The 17107-nt window shown below is 42.3% G+C and overlaps 2 protein-coding genes across 2 annotated transcripts; one reads left to right on the top strand and one right to left on the bottom strand.

Moving 5' to 3' along the window:
* The first annotated feature begins 1326 nt into the window (after positions 1–1326).
* Positions 1327–10062, top strand: tsg101a (tumor susceptibility 101a). The gene is made up of 10 exons (XM_076088840.1): positions 1327–1721; positions 2384–2471; positions 2593–2658; positions 3297–3460; positions 3847–3973; positions 4982–5039; positions 5255–5349; positions 7629–7831; positions 7963–8202; positions 8646–10062. The coding sequence occupies exons 1-10, from the start codon at positions 1680–1682 to the stop codon at positions 8733–8735; spliced, it is 1173 nt and encodes a 390-aa protein (XP_075944955.1). The 5' UTR covers positions 1327–1679; the 3' UTR covers positions 8736–10062.
* Positions 10063–10491: 429 nt separating this feature from the next.
* On the bottom strand, positions 10492–16479 carry ldha (lactate dehydrogenase A4). The gene is made up of 8 exons (XM_076088841.1): positions 16333–16479; positions 14582–14707; positions 13904–14021; positions 13612–13785; positions 13344–13517; positions 13034–13151; positions 11905–12028; positions 10492–11758 (listed from the first exon to the last, which is right to left on the bottom strand). Exons 2-8 carry the CDS (start codon positions 14705–14707, stop codon positions 11594–11596), a joined length of 999 nt encoding a protein of 332 aa, XP_075944956.1. The 5' UTR covers positions 16333–16479; the 3' UTR covers positions 10492–11593.
* Between the last annotated feature and the right edge of the window lie 628 nt (positions 16480–17107).

Raw genomic sequence — 17107 nt, 5'->3', positions numbered from 1 at the left:
TAGAGCTTTACATGTTTCATGCGGGATTTCCTTTCTCCTATCAGGGCGCATGTGACCTAGTGAGCCTACTGCAGGTGATGGTTGTTGTGTTCGGAGACTTCCCTCCTGTATGCATGCAGTCTCATCCAGAGCCCGAACAAGACCCTTGTAAGTTACACTCACACAAGCAGGAACAAGTTTCAAAACAACACATATATCCTCTAGATACAAGTTGATGTTGACAAGACAGGTGCATATCCAGGCCACACCCGATTCAGTGTGAATCTTATACATCACTTTCTTCCTGTTAACATGTTTATGAATTTGTTGTGACTGATAATGACCTTCTAAAATGACAAATATATATATTTTTACAGGTTGGCTACAGTTCCACAGACAAGCAGAGGTGCTTTCAAGGACAGATGGAAGTTTGTATCTGCATTTAGCCAGTGAAGATGATCTACCTTTCCAGCAAGAAAATGAAACCAGCTGTTAGCTTTGTGGACTGTTTGTGTGTTGGCTGTGATGAAGTGTTTTGATCCAGTGTACAGTGTCAGATGGTATCCATTGATTATTTCAAGGTTAATTCATTGATGATTTCAGATAAATAACAGCATGCTGTATTTTTGTCAAATGATTTAGACTGTAAATGTCATGCAGCACCTGATGAAAAACATATTGACCGTGTTTGGTATGAATGTATTGGATTCTATTTTTAAATATATACTTAATTTGAACATAACAAACTAATGTGGCATTTGAATGCTTGTTTGTTAAAAGACTCAAATTGCTTTACAAGCTGTTCATAAAACCTTATATGCACCCTAAGGCCTTTGTTGCGTTCTGATCCACAAATGTTTTGGACTTTTGACCAGTGAAGAGACAAGTTAGTAACTTGAACAATACACATGCAGCCAGGTATATAATCCAATAGATCATAATACATTGTAATTTGAGGTTTATTTAATTTTTACATAGAATCTATCTGACAACTCTTCCGTTAAATTGAAAAACTATTACTTACAAGAGTTTTTCAGTTACTGTCTTTAAAATTGTTGTGACTTCTTTTGTCAAACGTTTCAGTTCATAAAGTGAAAACTTAGATTAACCACAACCTCTCCCATAAAAACAATGTACTGTTCCCAAAGACAGGACTAGCACCTTAATACAACCTCTTGTAAAAAGTGACTAAATCATTGTCTTGTTGTAAATAAAGATATGATGGGAAAGACTTGTAAATAATTGTTTTGTATAATTACTTGGTACACTTTTGCGTTGGCCCTTATGATGTGTGACGGTAAACTCACCTGACCACGCCTGCTCGTCTCCTGCTAGCGTCACATGCATACCGGAAGCAGTCAAGTGGAATACCGGAAATTCCTTTTGTTGACCATCGGATATTTGTTTTTCGGCCCTTTTCAGGAACTATTAACTAGTTGTTTTTGTGTTCTTTTTGTATTGAATTTTGGCGCGTTGACAACAGAGTTATTACTCGTGTTGGACTGGAGGGCTCCATATAGACACCAAATCACTGTAGTGGGGCCCGAGGCTGGGCTAACTGTAGCCTAGCATTCAGTGAAGTCCTGCTAGCCAGCATTAGCTTGTGTTAGCTGTCAGTGTAGCTGGGTTATAAGTCAGCCGTTCACTCATTTAGGTTAACTCATTGATAAGAACGGTGAAAACAAAAAAACATACAAACTATGGCAGTTGTCAACGAAGGTGCCCTGAAGAAAATGCTGAAGGTGAGTGTTACGGTGGCCAACAGTAGCACGTTAGCTAGCTAATGTTACCGATACCAAACATGACACTGTCGGTTAACGTCAGCAGACTAACATTTCCTGAAATGGGTAATGCTTAATAATGCCTGTATTCTCTTTAACTTTAGTACGTTAAACATATGGTTCTGTTAAATGTGCTAATGCATTTAACTGAGATCCCTCGTACAAATATGTGTTAACCTAACGTTATCTGTTACGTTTTTACCATCTAGCATAGCCAGCTAAGCTAGCTAACATCACTAAAACGTTAGCTGTGAACTATAAACATATGTTCAAACCACCATTCATAGTTTGTATCCATATAAGTTAATCAAATAGTAATAGTAATAGTAATAACGATCCAGAATGATGTACCGATTTACCACAACAAATCCACTTGTGTTGTACTAGTTGCATGTTGTTGAATATGGTCCCTTATAAATAACTGTAATAATCTAAACTTCATTGAGTATTTGAACTATTATACTATTAATGATTTATGTTGTGTTTCTTAAATGAATAGTTTCTGGGTCATTCAGCCATTAGGCTTATTAGTTGTCAGCTCTGTCCAAATGTATTACCTGAGTGTCTTAACGTTCAATATACTAACATACATTACTTTTTCATCTTTTGTTGTCATTGTCCAGCAATACAAATACAGGGATCTTACTGTTCGTGAGATAACCAATGTCATCATCCAGTACAAGGACTTGAAGCCAGTCATGGATGCTTATGGTAAATCGATACTGATCTCCTGTTTTTTAACTGTCTAGTCTCAGTTATATATTGTGTGCTTAATTTACGGTAAATATCCAAATTGTTTTGCGTGTTGACATGAGATCTTCTTCCATTTCAGTGTTTAATGACGGCTCCACAAGAGACCTGATGAGCCTGACAGGAACTGTCCCAGTGAGCTACAGAGGTGAAGAATGTTTACCTTGCTTTCTAAAAAAAAAAAACTGTTTCTCTATCAAAATAACGAACATAAAGACATATTACTTATGTTTCTTAGTAGAAGCTGAAAGACTGGGGCATAGAAACTGTCAGTTTCTGTTTATTTTTGATTCTTCACTCACCTACTCTTTCACTGTAGCTCGCTTTATTTATCTTGCAAACCTGTCGTCTCTAGGCTCAAGTAGAGTAAGTGGAAAATGCCTAATTGTGTCAGCTATGGCGAGAATCCACCTCAACCAAAACACATACAGTTTAAAGACATGCTTGTGTCTCTGCAAACAAATTGCCACTTGTATTTTGTTACATCTTATAGTGAGCATCAAGCCAATTTTGGGTTTGGGATTACTAACATACATTGTTATCTTCCTTGATACCAAGACACGGTTCCATTAGATTTTTAGCCTGTACAATTTAAATTAGTTTTTATATACAGTACATAGTAATTCTTGTTTGCTTCATGTAGAGGTCCAAATTGCACCTGAAAACAGAATACAGAAGTTTGCCTCAAAATAACAAAGTTATTCAAGCGTAGAGTGATGATGATGATGTTGAGACTTAAAAAAATATGATGTAATCATATTATAACATAGTTTATGTTTCCTGTAGGCAATATCTACAACATACCAGTGTGTCTGTGGATGCTGGACACATATCCCTACAACCCTCCCATATGTTTTGTCAAACCGACCAGTGCCATGATGATCAAAACTGGCAAGCACATCGATGCCAATGGCAAGATCTACCTGCCTTATCTACATGAGTGGAAGCATGTAAGTGTGAAGTCTTAAGTCACTAGTTGTAATTACAGACTGTTTAGGCAAAGAAAGGCAAACATAGAAAAATAAATATTATAAAAGCTCTACATGTCTATTATTTGGGTAATGCTGTTATAGAGGATTTGAAGCGTCACTGCAGCAGTGACACGTTTTAACATGTCATGGCTCTAACATACAACACTAGTTGTATTATAATAGTAAGTTAAACTGGAATATTTTGTATTTGTCTACCAGTCACTGAGCGCTGGATGGTACAATTATTTGCGCTGTAAATGTACCTGTGACTCTAGATATTATTTGTGGTTTTCCTGTTGATCATTCAAAGTAGCATTTAGCATTTGTTGTCTTTCTCAATGAAAACTTCTTTGTCTGTCTTACAGCCTCAGTCAGACCTGTATGGTCTGATTCAGGTGATGATTGTGGTTTTTGGAGAGGAGCCTCCTGTGTTTTCTCGCCCCGCCACACAAGCCCCCTATCAAGCGTTCCAAGCAGCCGGACCCCCTAACCGTGAGTGACACCCATTGTTGTTGGGTTGCAGCAAAGCATTGTTTAATAGTGTCCGAAGAACAGGGTGACCCAAAGACTATAAATACTTCTATTAGCACCATATCACTTTGTATGAAAACATACCTAACACCTCTAAGTACACTGAAAGGTGTTTCTGATATGTTGGGCCACCCATTTAGATTAATGATGGTAGTCTAAATATCAAAAATACCTCTCAGTAAGCAATACAATTCATAAGCACCACAAACTACAGCTTCCAAAATATCCAAAGAGTTGAATATTCACCTTTCTTAAACAGTTTAAAGTGGCAATCTCGAAGATTTTCACAATCTATCGCCAAATGAGGTAACACAATGCTGATTGAGTTTATGGTCCACTGATGAAATTATTGCAATATTTATATTTTTGCAGTATAACGAACTGGCAACATTCCTGGAAAAAAATGCTGTAATTCAGTAAAATGGAGCTTTGCACACAATTATAAAAACTTGAAGCTCATGAATAAACAAAAAGACTCCAGACTGCTAAACTCTAAGCACCCTATCCATAGTTTACTCAAATACAAATTCTAAATCAACCAGGAAAAATAAACTGTAAACCTTTGTGAGGGTAAGATTGCTTTGGATTTAGCGAGGTGCACTTAAGAAACTGTGTGTAGTATATCCCAATAAATGATTAGATCACTGTGTAGTAGCTTCCCACTGTAAAAACCTACGATGTGTGGGCTTCGTATTATGTCAGGAAACGTAGCATTTTTATACTGTGGCAGTGGAGACAATATATTGAAGATGATTCCTATTATTGCTAATGCTCATGCATTATTAGTGCTCGTGCCTTAATATTGCATTATGGTTTGAGTGATGCATTTATTTCCTTAAGCACTAGATGGAGCTCAGATACCACTCCAACACACACCATGGAGAAAATCTTTGAGAGAGTGAAAGAGATAAATAACATGTTCACCCGTATGTCCTCGGATCTAATTGTTTCACCATCTCTGTACCTCAGCTTCCTATATGCCTGGCATGCCTGCAGTCTCACCCTATGGCCCAAATCCTAGCCCAGGGTAAGATATTTGCCGAGCAGTTCTCACACCTCTCCTCCAGCTAACTCGTGCATGCTGCACTACCAAACAAACCTGTCCTGGCATGTTTCTTTTTTCATGGTTTCTTTAGCAGCATATCAAACAGAAGCACTCTTATTCGTGGTTCAGTTACATTTAGAGCTGAAAGTTAAAATATAAACAATTGACTGTTTTTTGGATCATTAAACTATTTGCAGAGGCTATCCGGGATACCAATACCCAGCGGGCAACTCTTACCCAGCCACTGCTGGACCTGCACACTACCCCACCCAGACTCCAGTTTCCACAGTGGGTATGTATCACATTTAGTATCCGGGGTGCTGTATTTCTTTGTCATGGTTAAAAGTTTTAAGTTCAAAATTAGCACATGTTTCAAATGTTTTTTTACAAACTGCACAAGCACAGCAAGTTACAGATGAATATGTCCACTCAGAAACTGTTGTTTTCTGCACTCTTCTGTTTACGTTTCCCTTTTTGTGTTCGTATTACGACACAGTGATTCAATACTTAACTCACCCCTGATAAAACAATACATGTTCTCCTTTCTATGGCCCTTAGACGCTTGACATTTTGACTCTAACTCTCTCGCCCTCTGGTTGACTTCGGTGGCGCGCTGAGCCACCAGTGAAAGGTCGTTAGTGTAACCAGAGTGGGGAGCATTAAAGGCCAAAGGGTAGGATGGATCTGATGGGGAAAGGCACAGCCTCCAGCCATCACACCCTACACCTCAGACACAGTTTTATATTTAGGCTGGCAACAGTAACTCCACACAAAGACTGAGCTATGATCAGGGGACCCATCTGCTGCCCCAACATCAGTTAACAGCACTGCACTGAAATGCTGGTCAAGGACCAGCATGCAGGAGGAGCTGTGCACCATATTTAGTAAAGGAGAAGAAATGGGTTCGCCTGTAGACTGCTCAGATCTCCAGGCTGAATCAACTCTGACATTTGTAGTGCTGACTCCAGACTACACATAAGGTGGTCTTCACTCTGAAGACATCCATCAGTGGATTTACTCTTACATAACCTGGTATTCAGTATATTACGTAGTATATTACACATACAAGGAATTTGGCTACATGATTGGTGCACCAGTAAAAAACAGTGTAATAATATAGAAAATATGAACATTTACAATAAAATATGGTTAAAACAAAGTATATTATAAAGTGTCACGTGTATAGTAAAAGAGAAAAGCTGTGCAAAAGTAAGAAATTGTCCTGGGGATGTAGTGTCTGAGTCAGTGGGGGTCCCGGGCTTTATCCCGGGTTAGGGGGCAGAGGAGCTGGGGGAAGGGGACCTGTTGGTCTGGAGCTGGTGAATGGGATCATGGGGGATGGTGTCAGGACTCTCCCATTGTCTTTCAAAGCGTCAGTAAAACTGGTTCAGCTTGTTTGCCCGGCAGAGGTCATTCATGGAGTGGGGGGGCTTTGGGCTTGTAGTTGGTGGTCTGAGACCTCTCCAGCTGGTGTGGCAGTTTCTCAGTGAACTGTGATTTAGCGTCTCTCACTGCCTCGCTAAACCTGCATTTTGACCCTTTAAACGCGTCCTTTGTCCGGACCCCTAAATGCCTGTTCCTTCTGCTACCGTAGCTGTCTGAGTTCAGCTGTGAACCAGGGTTTGTCATTGTTTTAACTCACCCTGGTGCCTGTTGGAGCACACAAGCTGATGTATGACGTGACAGCCTCTGTGTACTGTGTACTCATCCAGACTGTTGGTAGCAGTCCTGACAACATCCCAGTTTGTTCAGTCCAAGCACGCCCGAAGATCTTTGTTAAACAGAGCTTTAATATAATACATATGACAGAATATAATATCAAATGTATGTATAAATTAGGGATGGGTCATGATTTTCGATTTTCAGAATAGTCAATTATAAATAATGGAATAGTTAATGTGACTTTTCGTCTTGTCTTTAAAAAGTATGATGAATAGTATTCTCGCTTGAAATGCCCGTCCCTAATATAAACCTGTGGATGTTACTCAATACAATAAAACAGGACCATAAACTACAGCCATACAGTTTACACAAGGCAGTGTTACTGCTGGGATGTTCTATTGGATTGTATTGTTAAGAGTTTATAAAGGGGTTTTCCAGTAACTGAGAATAAAGTTGTTCAAATGTGTCATAAGTATCCTACTTCAGTTTTCATAACTACCTCCTTTGCCAGGGCATTCTGATGACACATAACCTCAATGAATGAGCATCGAATGTTGGCTAATTACTGACTGGTGATAAGTTAACGGAAATACTTAAAGTAGGATAACAACTCCACCTCAAACAATTGCTACATGAGGATCCCTTTCTCTGATTACTTTGTTTTTCCTGTTTGAGCATCGTTGTAGTCTATTTGTTTCTATGGTGAGAACACAGAATTCCTCTATTTGGCTAACAAAAAAGGATATACATTTATTTGTATTCTAAATTGAAGTCATCTCATCAAGATGGTCAGTTAATCCCTCCCACCTTGCTCAGGGTAGGATGTTTCTTTTCTTTTTTTTGAAAGTGTTTATAATCCGTCTTGCCTGGTCACTGTCTAACGTCACTCCTTAACGTCTTCCTCTGAAGGCCCGAACAGAGACGGCACCATCGGCGAGGACACCATCCGTGCATCTCTGATATCCGCTGTGAGTGACAAGCTTCGCTGGAGGATGAAAGAGGAGATGGACAGAGCTCAGGCGGAGCTAGACGCCCTGAAGCGAACAGAGGAGGATCTGAAGAAAGGACATCAGAAACTGGAGGAGATGGTCTCAAGACTGGACCAGGAAGTGGTGAGAAATCCTCTTCTTCCACCTCTTTTTAATGTTATATTTGTATTTTTTCCAGTCCTCTACTGTCCCACTATTTGGTCTATGATAAAAAAAAAAAGAAGATATGTTTGTAATCATTATGTTTCTACTAGTCTGAGGTTGACAGGAACATCGAGCTGCTGAAGAGAAAGGACGAGGAGCTGAGTGAGGCCTTGGAGAAGATGGAGAACCAGTCGGAGAACAACGACATCGACGACGTCATCGTGCCCACAGCCCCGCTGTACAAACAGATCCTGAACCTGTATGCTGAAGAAAACGCTATTGAGGACACTATCTTTTACCTCGGAGAAGCCCTTCGCAGGGGCGTAATAGACCTCGAGGTGTTTCTTAAGGTGACAACACAACTACAACTAATGTGTGCGACACAATGTCTAATCAGCCTGCAAAGTGAAAACGGCACGTTAGCAGAGCGGCAGTTCTCGATCTGGGTCCACACAGGAGGCCTTCGGACACAGTGTTGAGTGTAGGTCAGAGCCCAACACACAATCACTGTAACAACATTCTTAAAACAGAAGAAAATAGAGATGCATAATGCATAAAGAGTATGCATTGGGTCACAGTTCTTTCGCGGGTGCAGCACGAGTGAAACGCGAGGCATCATGCAGCCTCTGTAGACCGTTGTATTGGTTAAAAAAAGAAGCTTATCTGTTCCGCAAGTGAGACGGACGCAGCTGAAACGCCTCCTGTGTAGACGCTCCTCAGGAGACACGGCCCAGCACACACTTGAGTCCTCTGTGGCTTTAGCCTTAATGACTCTGATTCTCTTTTGTTCCAGCATGTTCGCCTTCTGTCCAGGAAGCAGTTCCAGCTCCGTGCCCTCATGCAGAAAGCCCGCAAGACTGCCGGTCTGAGTGACCTCTACTGACCCACGCTGACTAACAGGAAATGTTCATATTTTCACGCCCTCTGACTCGCTTCCTCCTCCTCCTCTTCTGTTTTATTCCCCCTTTTAATGTCTTCTTGTAGCTCTCCTCTTTTTAATCTAAAAAACAATCTTTTCTCGTGAGACAGAAATCTGAACAGCAACAACAGAGAACGATTGGAAACACAACCATCATGAAGAGCTGGGCTGTCCCATGTTGCCACAGTTCTCATAGGACATCATTTGTTTTTTTGATCTGACCAAATACTTCATTGAGATCATTGTCAGTCGTGGCCCTTTTGCACCAATATTAAATAAACGCCATTGTGAACCAGGAACTGCGGTTGAAACTAAAACATGCTTAGCGCTCATGCCGTGTTGGTATAAGTGAGGTGGGAGCTTATTTTGTGTTTGTGGGTTGGCATACAGTGAGTCAGTGTGTCGACCTGTATATGTTGCAGTGCAGGGGAGCCTACAGATTCTGTTCAGTCGCTTTCACAGACATTTGGCGAGTAAGCACAAATTGTTCGGAGCTAGCCGAGAGGGGCTTTGTAGAGAGAGCCCCATATGTCCACTGCTCTCATAATGAAAAGGTTACGCTCTGATATAAATACCCAGGGCAACCTTTCAGGAAGGACATGGGGTTCAGCCTCAGCATTTAATTCTGCATGTCTGGGTCATGTTCAGTAGCCATGGAGTCAAAGGGATCACTTTTCATACAGTAGAGGTGATGATGAACATCGACGGGGAACTGTATTTCTTCACTGTCTTCTTTGGGTCTTTTAATGGGCTACATTTCGAGCCCCCTTTCCATTTGATCACACTACTATTTGTATCTCCGGTTTCCCTGTGTCTCTTTCCGAGGGTGTGAGAAAGGTTCCGTGTGTCAGCTGCTCAGATTCGCCCTCCGGTCTGACTGCATTAACCAGTCTATCATGTACAGTGTCTCTGTTGAAGGTGGACGAGTCTTCACAGGCTTTATTCTAAGGTGTTTTCTTTGCTTTTCTGTTTTCCCTGTGCTGTCCACTTATTCTCAGGCCTGCTGAGAGGGTTAGGTTTTCAGTAACATCAGGAAAAAGTTGTGAATAAAGCCAGAGCTTTGGAGGGTGCAAAAACAAATAAGATATTGTACTAATCAAAAAGTTAACTTATGTAAAGTTTTCAAACATGTCTCATTTAAATTAGCCTTTTACTAAATGCACTTTGAATTGTATGATAGAATATCTGCTGTTATTTGTTTTTCTTGTTTCCAATTCAACCGTAGACCACCTGTTCTTTTTATATCTGTAGATTTATGTAAATCAGTACAAATAAAAGAAATCTGATTTAATGATTCATCTCTGTGATTATTTCATTGATCAATATACTTTATATATATTTTTTTTTCACAATTGTTTGAAAAACACAACAGAAAAGTGACATCTAATAGTGTTTTCTCTGTCGCACACACACCTGCTGAACAAACCACAGAAATGACTTAAATGTTTGAACTAGCTGTAATCAGTATTTCTCACTGATTAAACACATGATCAGCATTTTTGTAAGCAGGTGCAGCAGCATTTACCAGTATGATCACCGTGCCACAATGTCTCATATTGACGCATGGTATTGTATTTTAATCTCCTGCATAAAAACCTCTAATCTGCCTGGTGTGTTGACACACAGCTGTGCACCAAGAGCGGCTGAGTCAGCGTCCCTGTAGGCACACAAAAACTGCCTTTTGCTAATTTGGATGACAAACAGAGGACAAAGGACAGACTTGTATCACGATCCTGGCAGATTTATTGGATGTTACGGCAAATAAAAAAACCAATTTCCAGCTGCCATGACAGGTTCAGTTCCTCAGTGAGTTCGGTGATTAATAAACCATGTCTAAAGTTGTAACAGTAATACATAAATAGATCTTAACAGTATTAACAGCTATAAATAATACCATCATTTTTCTCTTGATGTACTCTATTCCAGAGTCAGTTGGAGTAAAATAAATACAAAACCCTTTGAGGGTGTTTAGTGTGTGCTAACAAACAAACACCTTCAAGATTATTACCTTGTGTTGCGATGCATTACCTTACCCTAGGCCGTGATTGTAGCCGACTATTTGCCACTGGCTCTCTGTTATCTCTTAGCTGATTTAAATAATAGTAAGTCTTAAGATGTAACCTTACGTTGTTTATCTGTCAGTGCACTTGTGGTGGTGCTTGTTTACAAAGGCTTCAATGCCAACCAGTAAACGTAGCATAGCCTGTCTCAAATGATAAGCTACTTTGGTGTCACAGGATTTTGGCCCAGTGTTATGCAGCTGTTTCATTGTGAGTATAGCTGGATGTGAAGGCCTCCTCCTAGGGAATGGAATGTCTCCATTATACTTTAAATAAACAAAAAAAAAACAGATTACCAAGTGGAGAAAAACAGCCGGCAACAATCACAGAATAAATATAAACTACCAACATGGAGTGTACAGAAGCAACAGTGCACGGTTAACATACAGTACGTAGAATGTAAATGCTCAATCTGTAAAAGGCCTTTTTATGTGAACAGGACAACAAATAGACACATCATTCCAGCTAAACGCAGGCTGAGCTCACAGGCTGAGCTCAAAGGCTGAAGGTGGGAGTTAGGTTCCAGAGAATTCAGTCACTGGTGGAGGCCGACAGGAGGGAGGCAGCAAAGGAAAAGGACACCGATATGTGAATATCTGAAGGGAAGATCTAGCTCCCCCTAGTTTAGCTACAAACACTTAGCCTTTTGCAGACACTCAGAAGTTTCATTCGACTGTTGCAGTTAGGGGCAAAGGAGGTACAGTAAGAGGGAGACAACCACACAGCGTGGAGCGTGGATTGGAGACTTCAGAGGAGCGCTCTTCACAGGGTGAGCTCCTTCTGTACGCCCCACAGGGTCTCAGCGCTGGTCACCAGCTGCTTCTCTTCTTCGGCCTTCAGTGTCATGTGAATCACATCCGTCAGGCCGCTGTTGCCCAGCACGCAAGGGATGCTCATGAAGACCTCGTCCTTCACTCCGTGCATGCCCTGTCAGAGGAAGGGGGGGGCGTCATTTCACAACATATGAAGAATGTACAGTATGTTCGTGGAAACTAATCAATACGGGGAATTCCGTCGTGCGGGATTTGCCAAACAGCTTAATCTGTGGCTTCTTGCTCCCAGTCTTCTCTCACCTGGACCAGTGTGGACACAGGGTGCACTTTGTGCAGGTTCTTAATGATGCTCTCCACCAGGTCAGCCACAGACATACCGATGGCCCAGGAAGTGTAGCCCTTCAGCCTGATAACCTCGTAGGCCCTGCAGTGCACACACAGAATAAGGAATACACATTCAAAGTGAGAACGGCATGTCTCCTAGACTGAAGACAAAAACAGTTATTAGTCTGCTTTGGTATTTGGGACCGTGTCATCTTCCTCTAACACCCCTCATCTATCTTCTTTCCAGATGTTTTCCTGCTGACAACTCAGCTGTTTATCCCCAGGAGGGAAGTGTCAAATTGATCGATGCTTGCATGTTCGTTCGCTTTGTGGGGGAAGTTTATGATTGTCATTCTCATATCTTTGCTGTGCTGACCTTGATGTATGCTTTCAAAAATAACGTGAGCGGACTTTGATGTCTTCCGGTTTCATACACTTAAAAAAACGTCAAACATGAAAAATGTCACCATGCAAAATAAGACCTCTGCTCTATTGGCCATGTAGATGGGGAATCGTGCACCTTTGCCGATTGTCTTTGTTCCCCGTTGAGACATCCATTGGGTACATTCACCCTTTGTCTCCGTCTCTATTCTCTCTTTTATTTTATACCTGAAACCTTTGCAAACATCTTTAATAAATCACCTATTGTGCTGTACACGGTTGACCTCTCGCTACTGCGAGATAAGTCGGGTTGGTCGGGCGGTGAAATAATGGTGCAATATCAAAGTGTACAGGCAAAACTGTTGCAGCACTCACCTTCCGAAGATAGAACACAGCTTCACATTACGAAATACAACAACTGGCCTAAGTAACAAATATAGCAATACTACAGCAAATTGTTAATTATAATTAACGCAGACCTGGGAGCGAAAGTGAGGCCATGAGCACAACTGTACAGTGTTGTGTTACAGAGAGCAGCACAGATACTGTGAGCACGCCTCTGCTTGCCCTTTGGCATACAGCCTTGGTTAAATTCCTCATGGCCCGTATGCACATGGCTGTTTGCGTTGCAGATCAGGATGATGAGACAAAATGTGATTTGCAGGAGAGTTCAGAGAGGGCTTTGAGCTCATTGGTTGTTCACTGGGAAATGATTTGTACTCACCCATCAACCACCTGCTTATGCACAGCCTTCCAGTTCTCACTGTCACCCTCGACCCCCATCTTTGGGTTGAGGCCCTGCAGAGAAACTCCGGCAACATTCACACCGCTCCACACAGGCACTGTGAGAGACCGACAGACACACACACAAGCAGGGAAATATTAGTTAATCCTGACCACAGATTCTAACACACCGAGGCAATCATGTCAACATAAAACATGCGGGTGATGTATTAAAAGATTTGTGGCAGACCAACAAAGCGGGACAGTGGAAGGGCTGGCAGAGGTTTTATTTTTAGTTAAGAGCTGCATACCACTGGAGTCTCCATGCTCTCCGACGATCCAGCCGTGGCAGCTGGAAGGGTGGATGTTGAGCTTCTCTCCCATGAGGTGGCGGAAACGGGCGGAGTCCAGGTTGGTGCCGGAGCCAATGACGCGGTGGCGGGGGAAACCACTCAGCTTCCAGGCCACGTAGGTCAGGATGTCCACTGGAGGGGTTACAAAAAAAGAGAGATGCTCATTTCAGCCGCGCTATCTGAAGCCACACCTTCACCCCTCCCTCACCCATTCACACTGTCTAACCTGGGTTGGAAACCACCATGATGATGCAGTTGGGGCTGTACTTGACGATGTTTGGGATGATGAACTTGAAGATGTTGACGTTGCGCTGCACCAGGTTAAGGCGGCTCTCGCCTTCCTGCTGGCGGGCACCGGCCGTCACCACCACCACTTTGGAGTTGGCTGTCACACTGTAGTCTGACAAACGGACAAGAGGAGAGACGTTCTGATGGAGCTACACAAAGATAGCTTCAGTAAAAGCCAACTGGCATACCGCGATGAAGACAAGTCTTATTTTATTTTTGTACATTCTCACCTTTGTCAGCTACAATCTTGTGTGTCTTGAGGAAGAGGGAGCCGTGCTGCAGGTCCATGACCTCACCCTTCAACTTTTCCTCCATCACGTCAACAAGGGCCAGCTCATCACACAAGTCCTGAACATAAGCATAGAATTAGTCCTTGTGACAACTCATTACACACTTTATACAGTGGACCTTATATCACATGGATAAAGCTACATTGAGGCTTATTCAAAGTGGCTGAACTCTAGGATCTCTAGGTGTATATAACATGGATGTAAAGGTGAGGAACAGCCTGCTGCCCTGACTGCTCAGCAGCATTGTTAGCTGTAAGACCGGTGACCTGGTTTCTCGTTGCCTCTGTTGTTCCTCAGCTGGCACGGTTAGCTCGTTGTGAATGGAACAGGACAATATTAAGGAAATGCAATGTTTCCTGTGCCATTTTGAATAATAAGTAAGCATGCAGGTTTTCAATTATACCAAGCGCTGCAGAGGCCGATTCCACTAGTCGGCACACATCAAAGTCTGGTTGAATGTTTCTCAGTTCAAAGACTATTTTGCACATCCTTATTAATCCATTCTTTCATATTTTTAAAGTGGATCTAAGTTTGTGCTTTTCAAGGGTTTATCTAAAGCTCCTTATACCTTCATACTGTAAGCCACACACACACATCCCTCAACTCTCTTTTTCTCACCTTGAGCAGGACGCTGATGGCAGAGGCCATGCCCACCATGCCGACACCCACCACCGTCACTTTGCTCCTGCTGCCAACAGGCTCCTCCTTCATCACATGGCTGATCAGCTTCTCCTTGGTGGACATCTGAGGTATTTTGGAAAGAGTAGGTAAGCGCGTCAATAGAGCATAAAAGGGGAAGGAGGAGGGTGAGTGGAATCAGAGAGGCAGTGAAGTAGTACTGCATGTCGTATGAGACAGTGTGTTGCGTTGTTATTAATAGGCCCACACGAGGGCATACTTGACGTGACTTCTTTCTAATCCTGCAAACTTGTATTTCCCTTTTCATCTCTGTAAAAAACTGGAAAGTATGGCCTTCTCATAATCCCCAAAACACAACCTCTGACTACCCTAAGTTCCGGTTCTGTGCTCATGACTCTTCTCTCATGTTTACTTCCTTAAAAGGTTTGCGGAATTTCTTGCTTCACAGCGCCACTCTAGGTCTCCACGGCAACCCCCTGGCTGGGAAATTACTGCATCCCGTCTCTGGCTGATGTCACACACTACTGTGTGGTTCCCTGGTCGGTGTGTGCGCTCACACTTTCAAGGGTTTACATCATCAGCATGACTAGATTTTCTCTCTCTGCGATGTGGAGACGAGCACGTTGTGGAGCACATGACGGGATGAATACACTGTAACACCTTCCTTGAGAGGATATTTAAGACCTCTCCACGGCGTGTTTGCACACAATAGTCAGATATGGTAAGTGGGACAGTCATACCCAATATCCCTTTATCCAATTATCTCTCACACACACCACACAGAAGTGTAAGCTTACAACATACCAGGGGCTGACCCTGAGGTGAACTGGGTTGGTGATTGACAAGAGGACCCTTTGTTAGCTTATAGTAAAGGATTACCGCACTCAATACCAACCAGAAACATTAACTATTGTAGCCAGACTAAATGAGGATTACAGGAAGGATTATTAGCAGCTGAAAGAACTCAGTGTTATATAGTAATAACGAGATATCTGCAGCGTTAGTGCTCTCACTAAGATCTGCTTCCCAATGGGCCGGCCTATGGATGCAGTGTATTTACTGGCACAGGAAATGTCCCACTGACTGCTGTGTTGATGGTGGTCTTCATGGTCAAGCGGAGGTCAACACAAACCACCTGATGACCCAGATTCAAACCTCCTGCCCTTTAGGGTTGTTATTATAACCTATATTATAGGGAAAAGGCTTTTGGGATATTTCCTATATTTAATTTGCGTGGGCCCCATAATATTAACAATGTATTGAAGGTATATATGTCCTTATAACGACATTCTTATAAAACCCATTCATGCAAGTGCAACAAGTAGGCTGGGAGATTTCCCTGGCAGGCCTACAGCCTGTTGCTTCAGCTACTCTTGTTTTATTACATTAAAACAAAAAATCCATTCATTACATAAATGAACTGTAACACTTGCAGCTGGAAGGACAACCTGTCGTAAACTGAAGATGGTGCCAGGCTCATTCGCAACAACCAATCAACACTATCGATATTGACCAGCGACACAGCCTTTATTTGCTTGTCCCCTCACAGTGCGCATCAGGTTGCTGAAAAGCCCCCCACCAGCACCAGCACCACCACCCCCACCACCACCATTAAAACTACTTCTGTCATTACGAGATAACGACTCAAAATAGAGTTTCCGGAGACAATACGTAATAAGTGTACAATACGTAATAGGTTATATATGTATTAGTTAGCCGGGTTATCTTACCTTTAGGCTTTAGATAGTCAGGTGGAAACACGAAGCTGTATCTGGTCCTATGGAGCTTTTCCGCAGAAGTGGTGCTGCAGAGGGGGAGTCTCCCTGTTATTTAAAGACAGCCTCCTCGGTAGACGTGACGTACGCATGTTAATGAGACCGGGTGGGTCGCTGCGCATGCTGATAGTCACGTCCCAGGCAGGATGCGGCGGTGCAATGGTTTGCAACCGGCGTGACGTTACCATACGCTTCACCTTTTAACATTTTTTTTTTGTCCCGGTTGAACGAGTCTTATACGAGGCATGTAGGCGATGCCATTTGTATGTTCATTTAATTAACTCGGCTGTTACTTAAGAGGACACATTTGAGAGGAAATGGTCAGTCTGGAAGTGGAGAAGTACCGGTATGTCTATGAAGGTATCCGGGTTTATTACGTCATCATTCTACCATATCAGCAGCGTTTTAGCGCCCCCTCCTGCCTAGTTTCAGGTATTACAAGAGAGCGATATGACATAAACTTCAACAATAAGCCATCTGATCTGTGTTACCCATCTGAGGAATGTTCTGATCGGATAGAGCTGATTCGACGGACAAAAGACACAAGGCTTGCATATTAGTTACAACATCGCATTTCTATTTTTCATTGTTCTGGTCTACCGTTCGGCCTGCACTGGGACTAAAGATCCGTGCTCTCAGACTGTCCAGTTCTAGACATACTGTTTTGATAATAAATCAAACGTTGAAGTGAAACACTGGCTTTGCGTTGACTCCTAATTTATTGTGGTTG

The sequence above is a fragment of the Anarhichas minor genome, unplaced genomic scaffold (genome assembly GCF_050575085.1).
Source record: "Anarhichas minor isolate MPS153535 unplaced genomic scaffold, ASM5057508v1 ptg000011l, whole genome shotgun sequence".
Lineage (NCBI taxonomy): Eukaryota > Metazoa > Chordata > Actinopteri > Perciformes > Anarhichadidae > Anarhichas > Anarhichas minor.
Note: the sequence above shows the minus strand (reverse complement) of the source record. Positions and strands in the feature narration are given on the sequence as shown.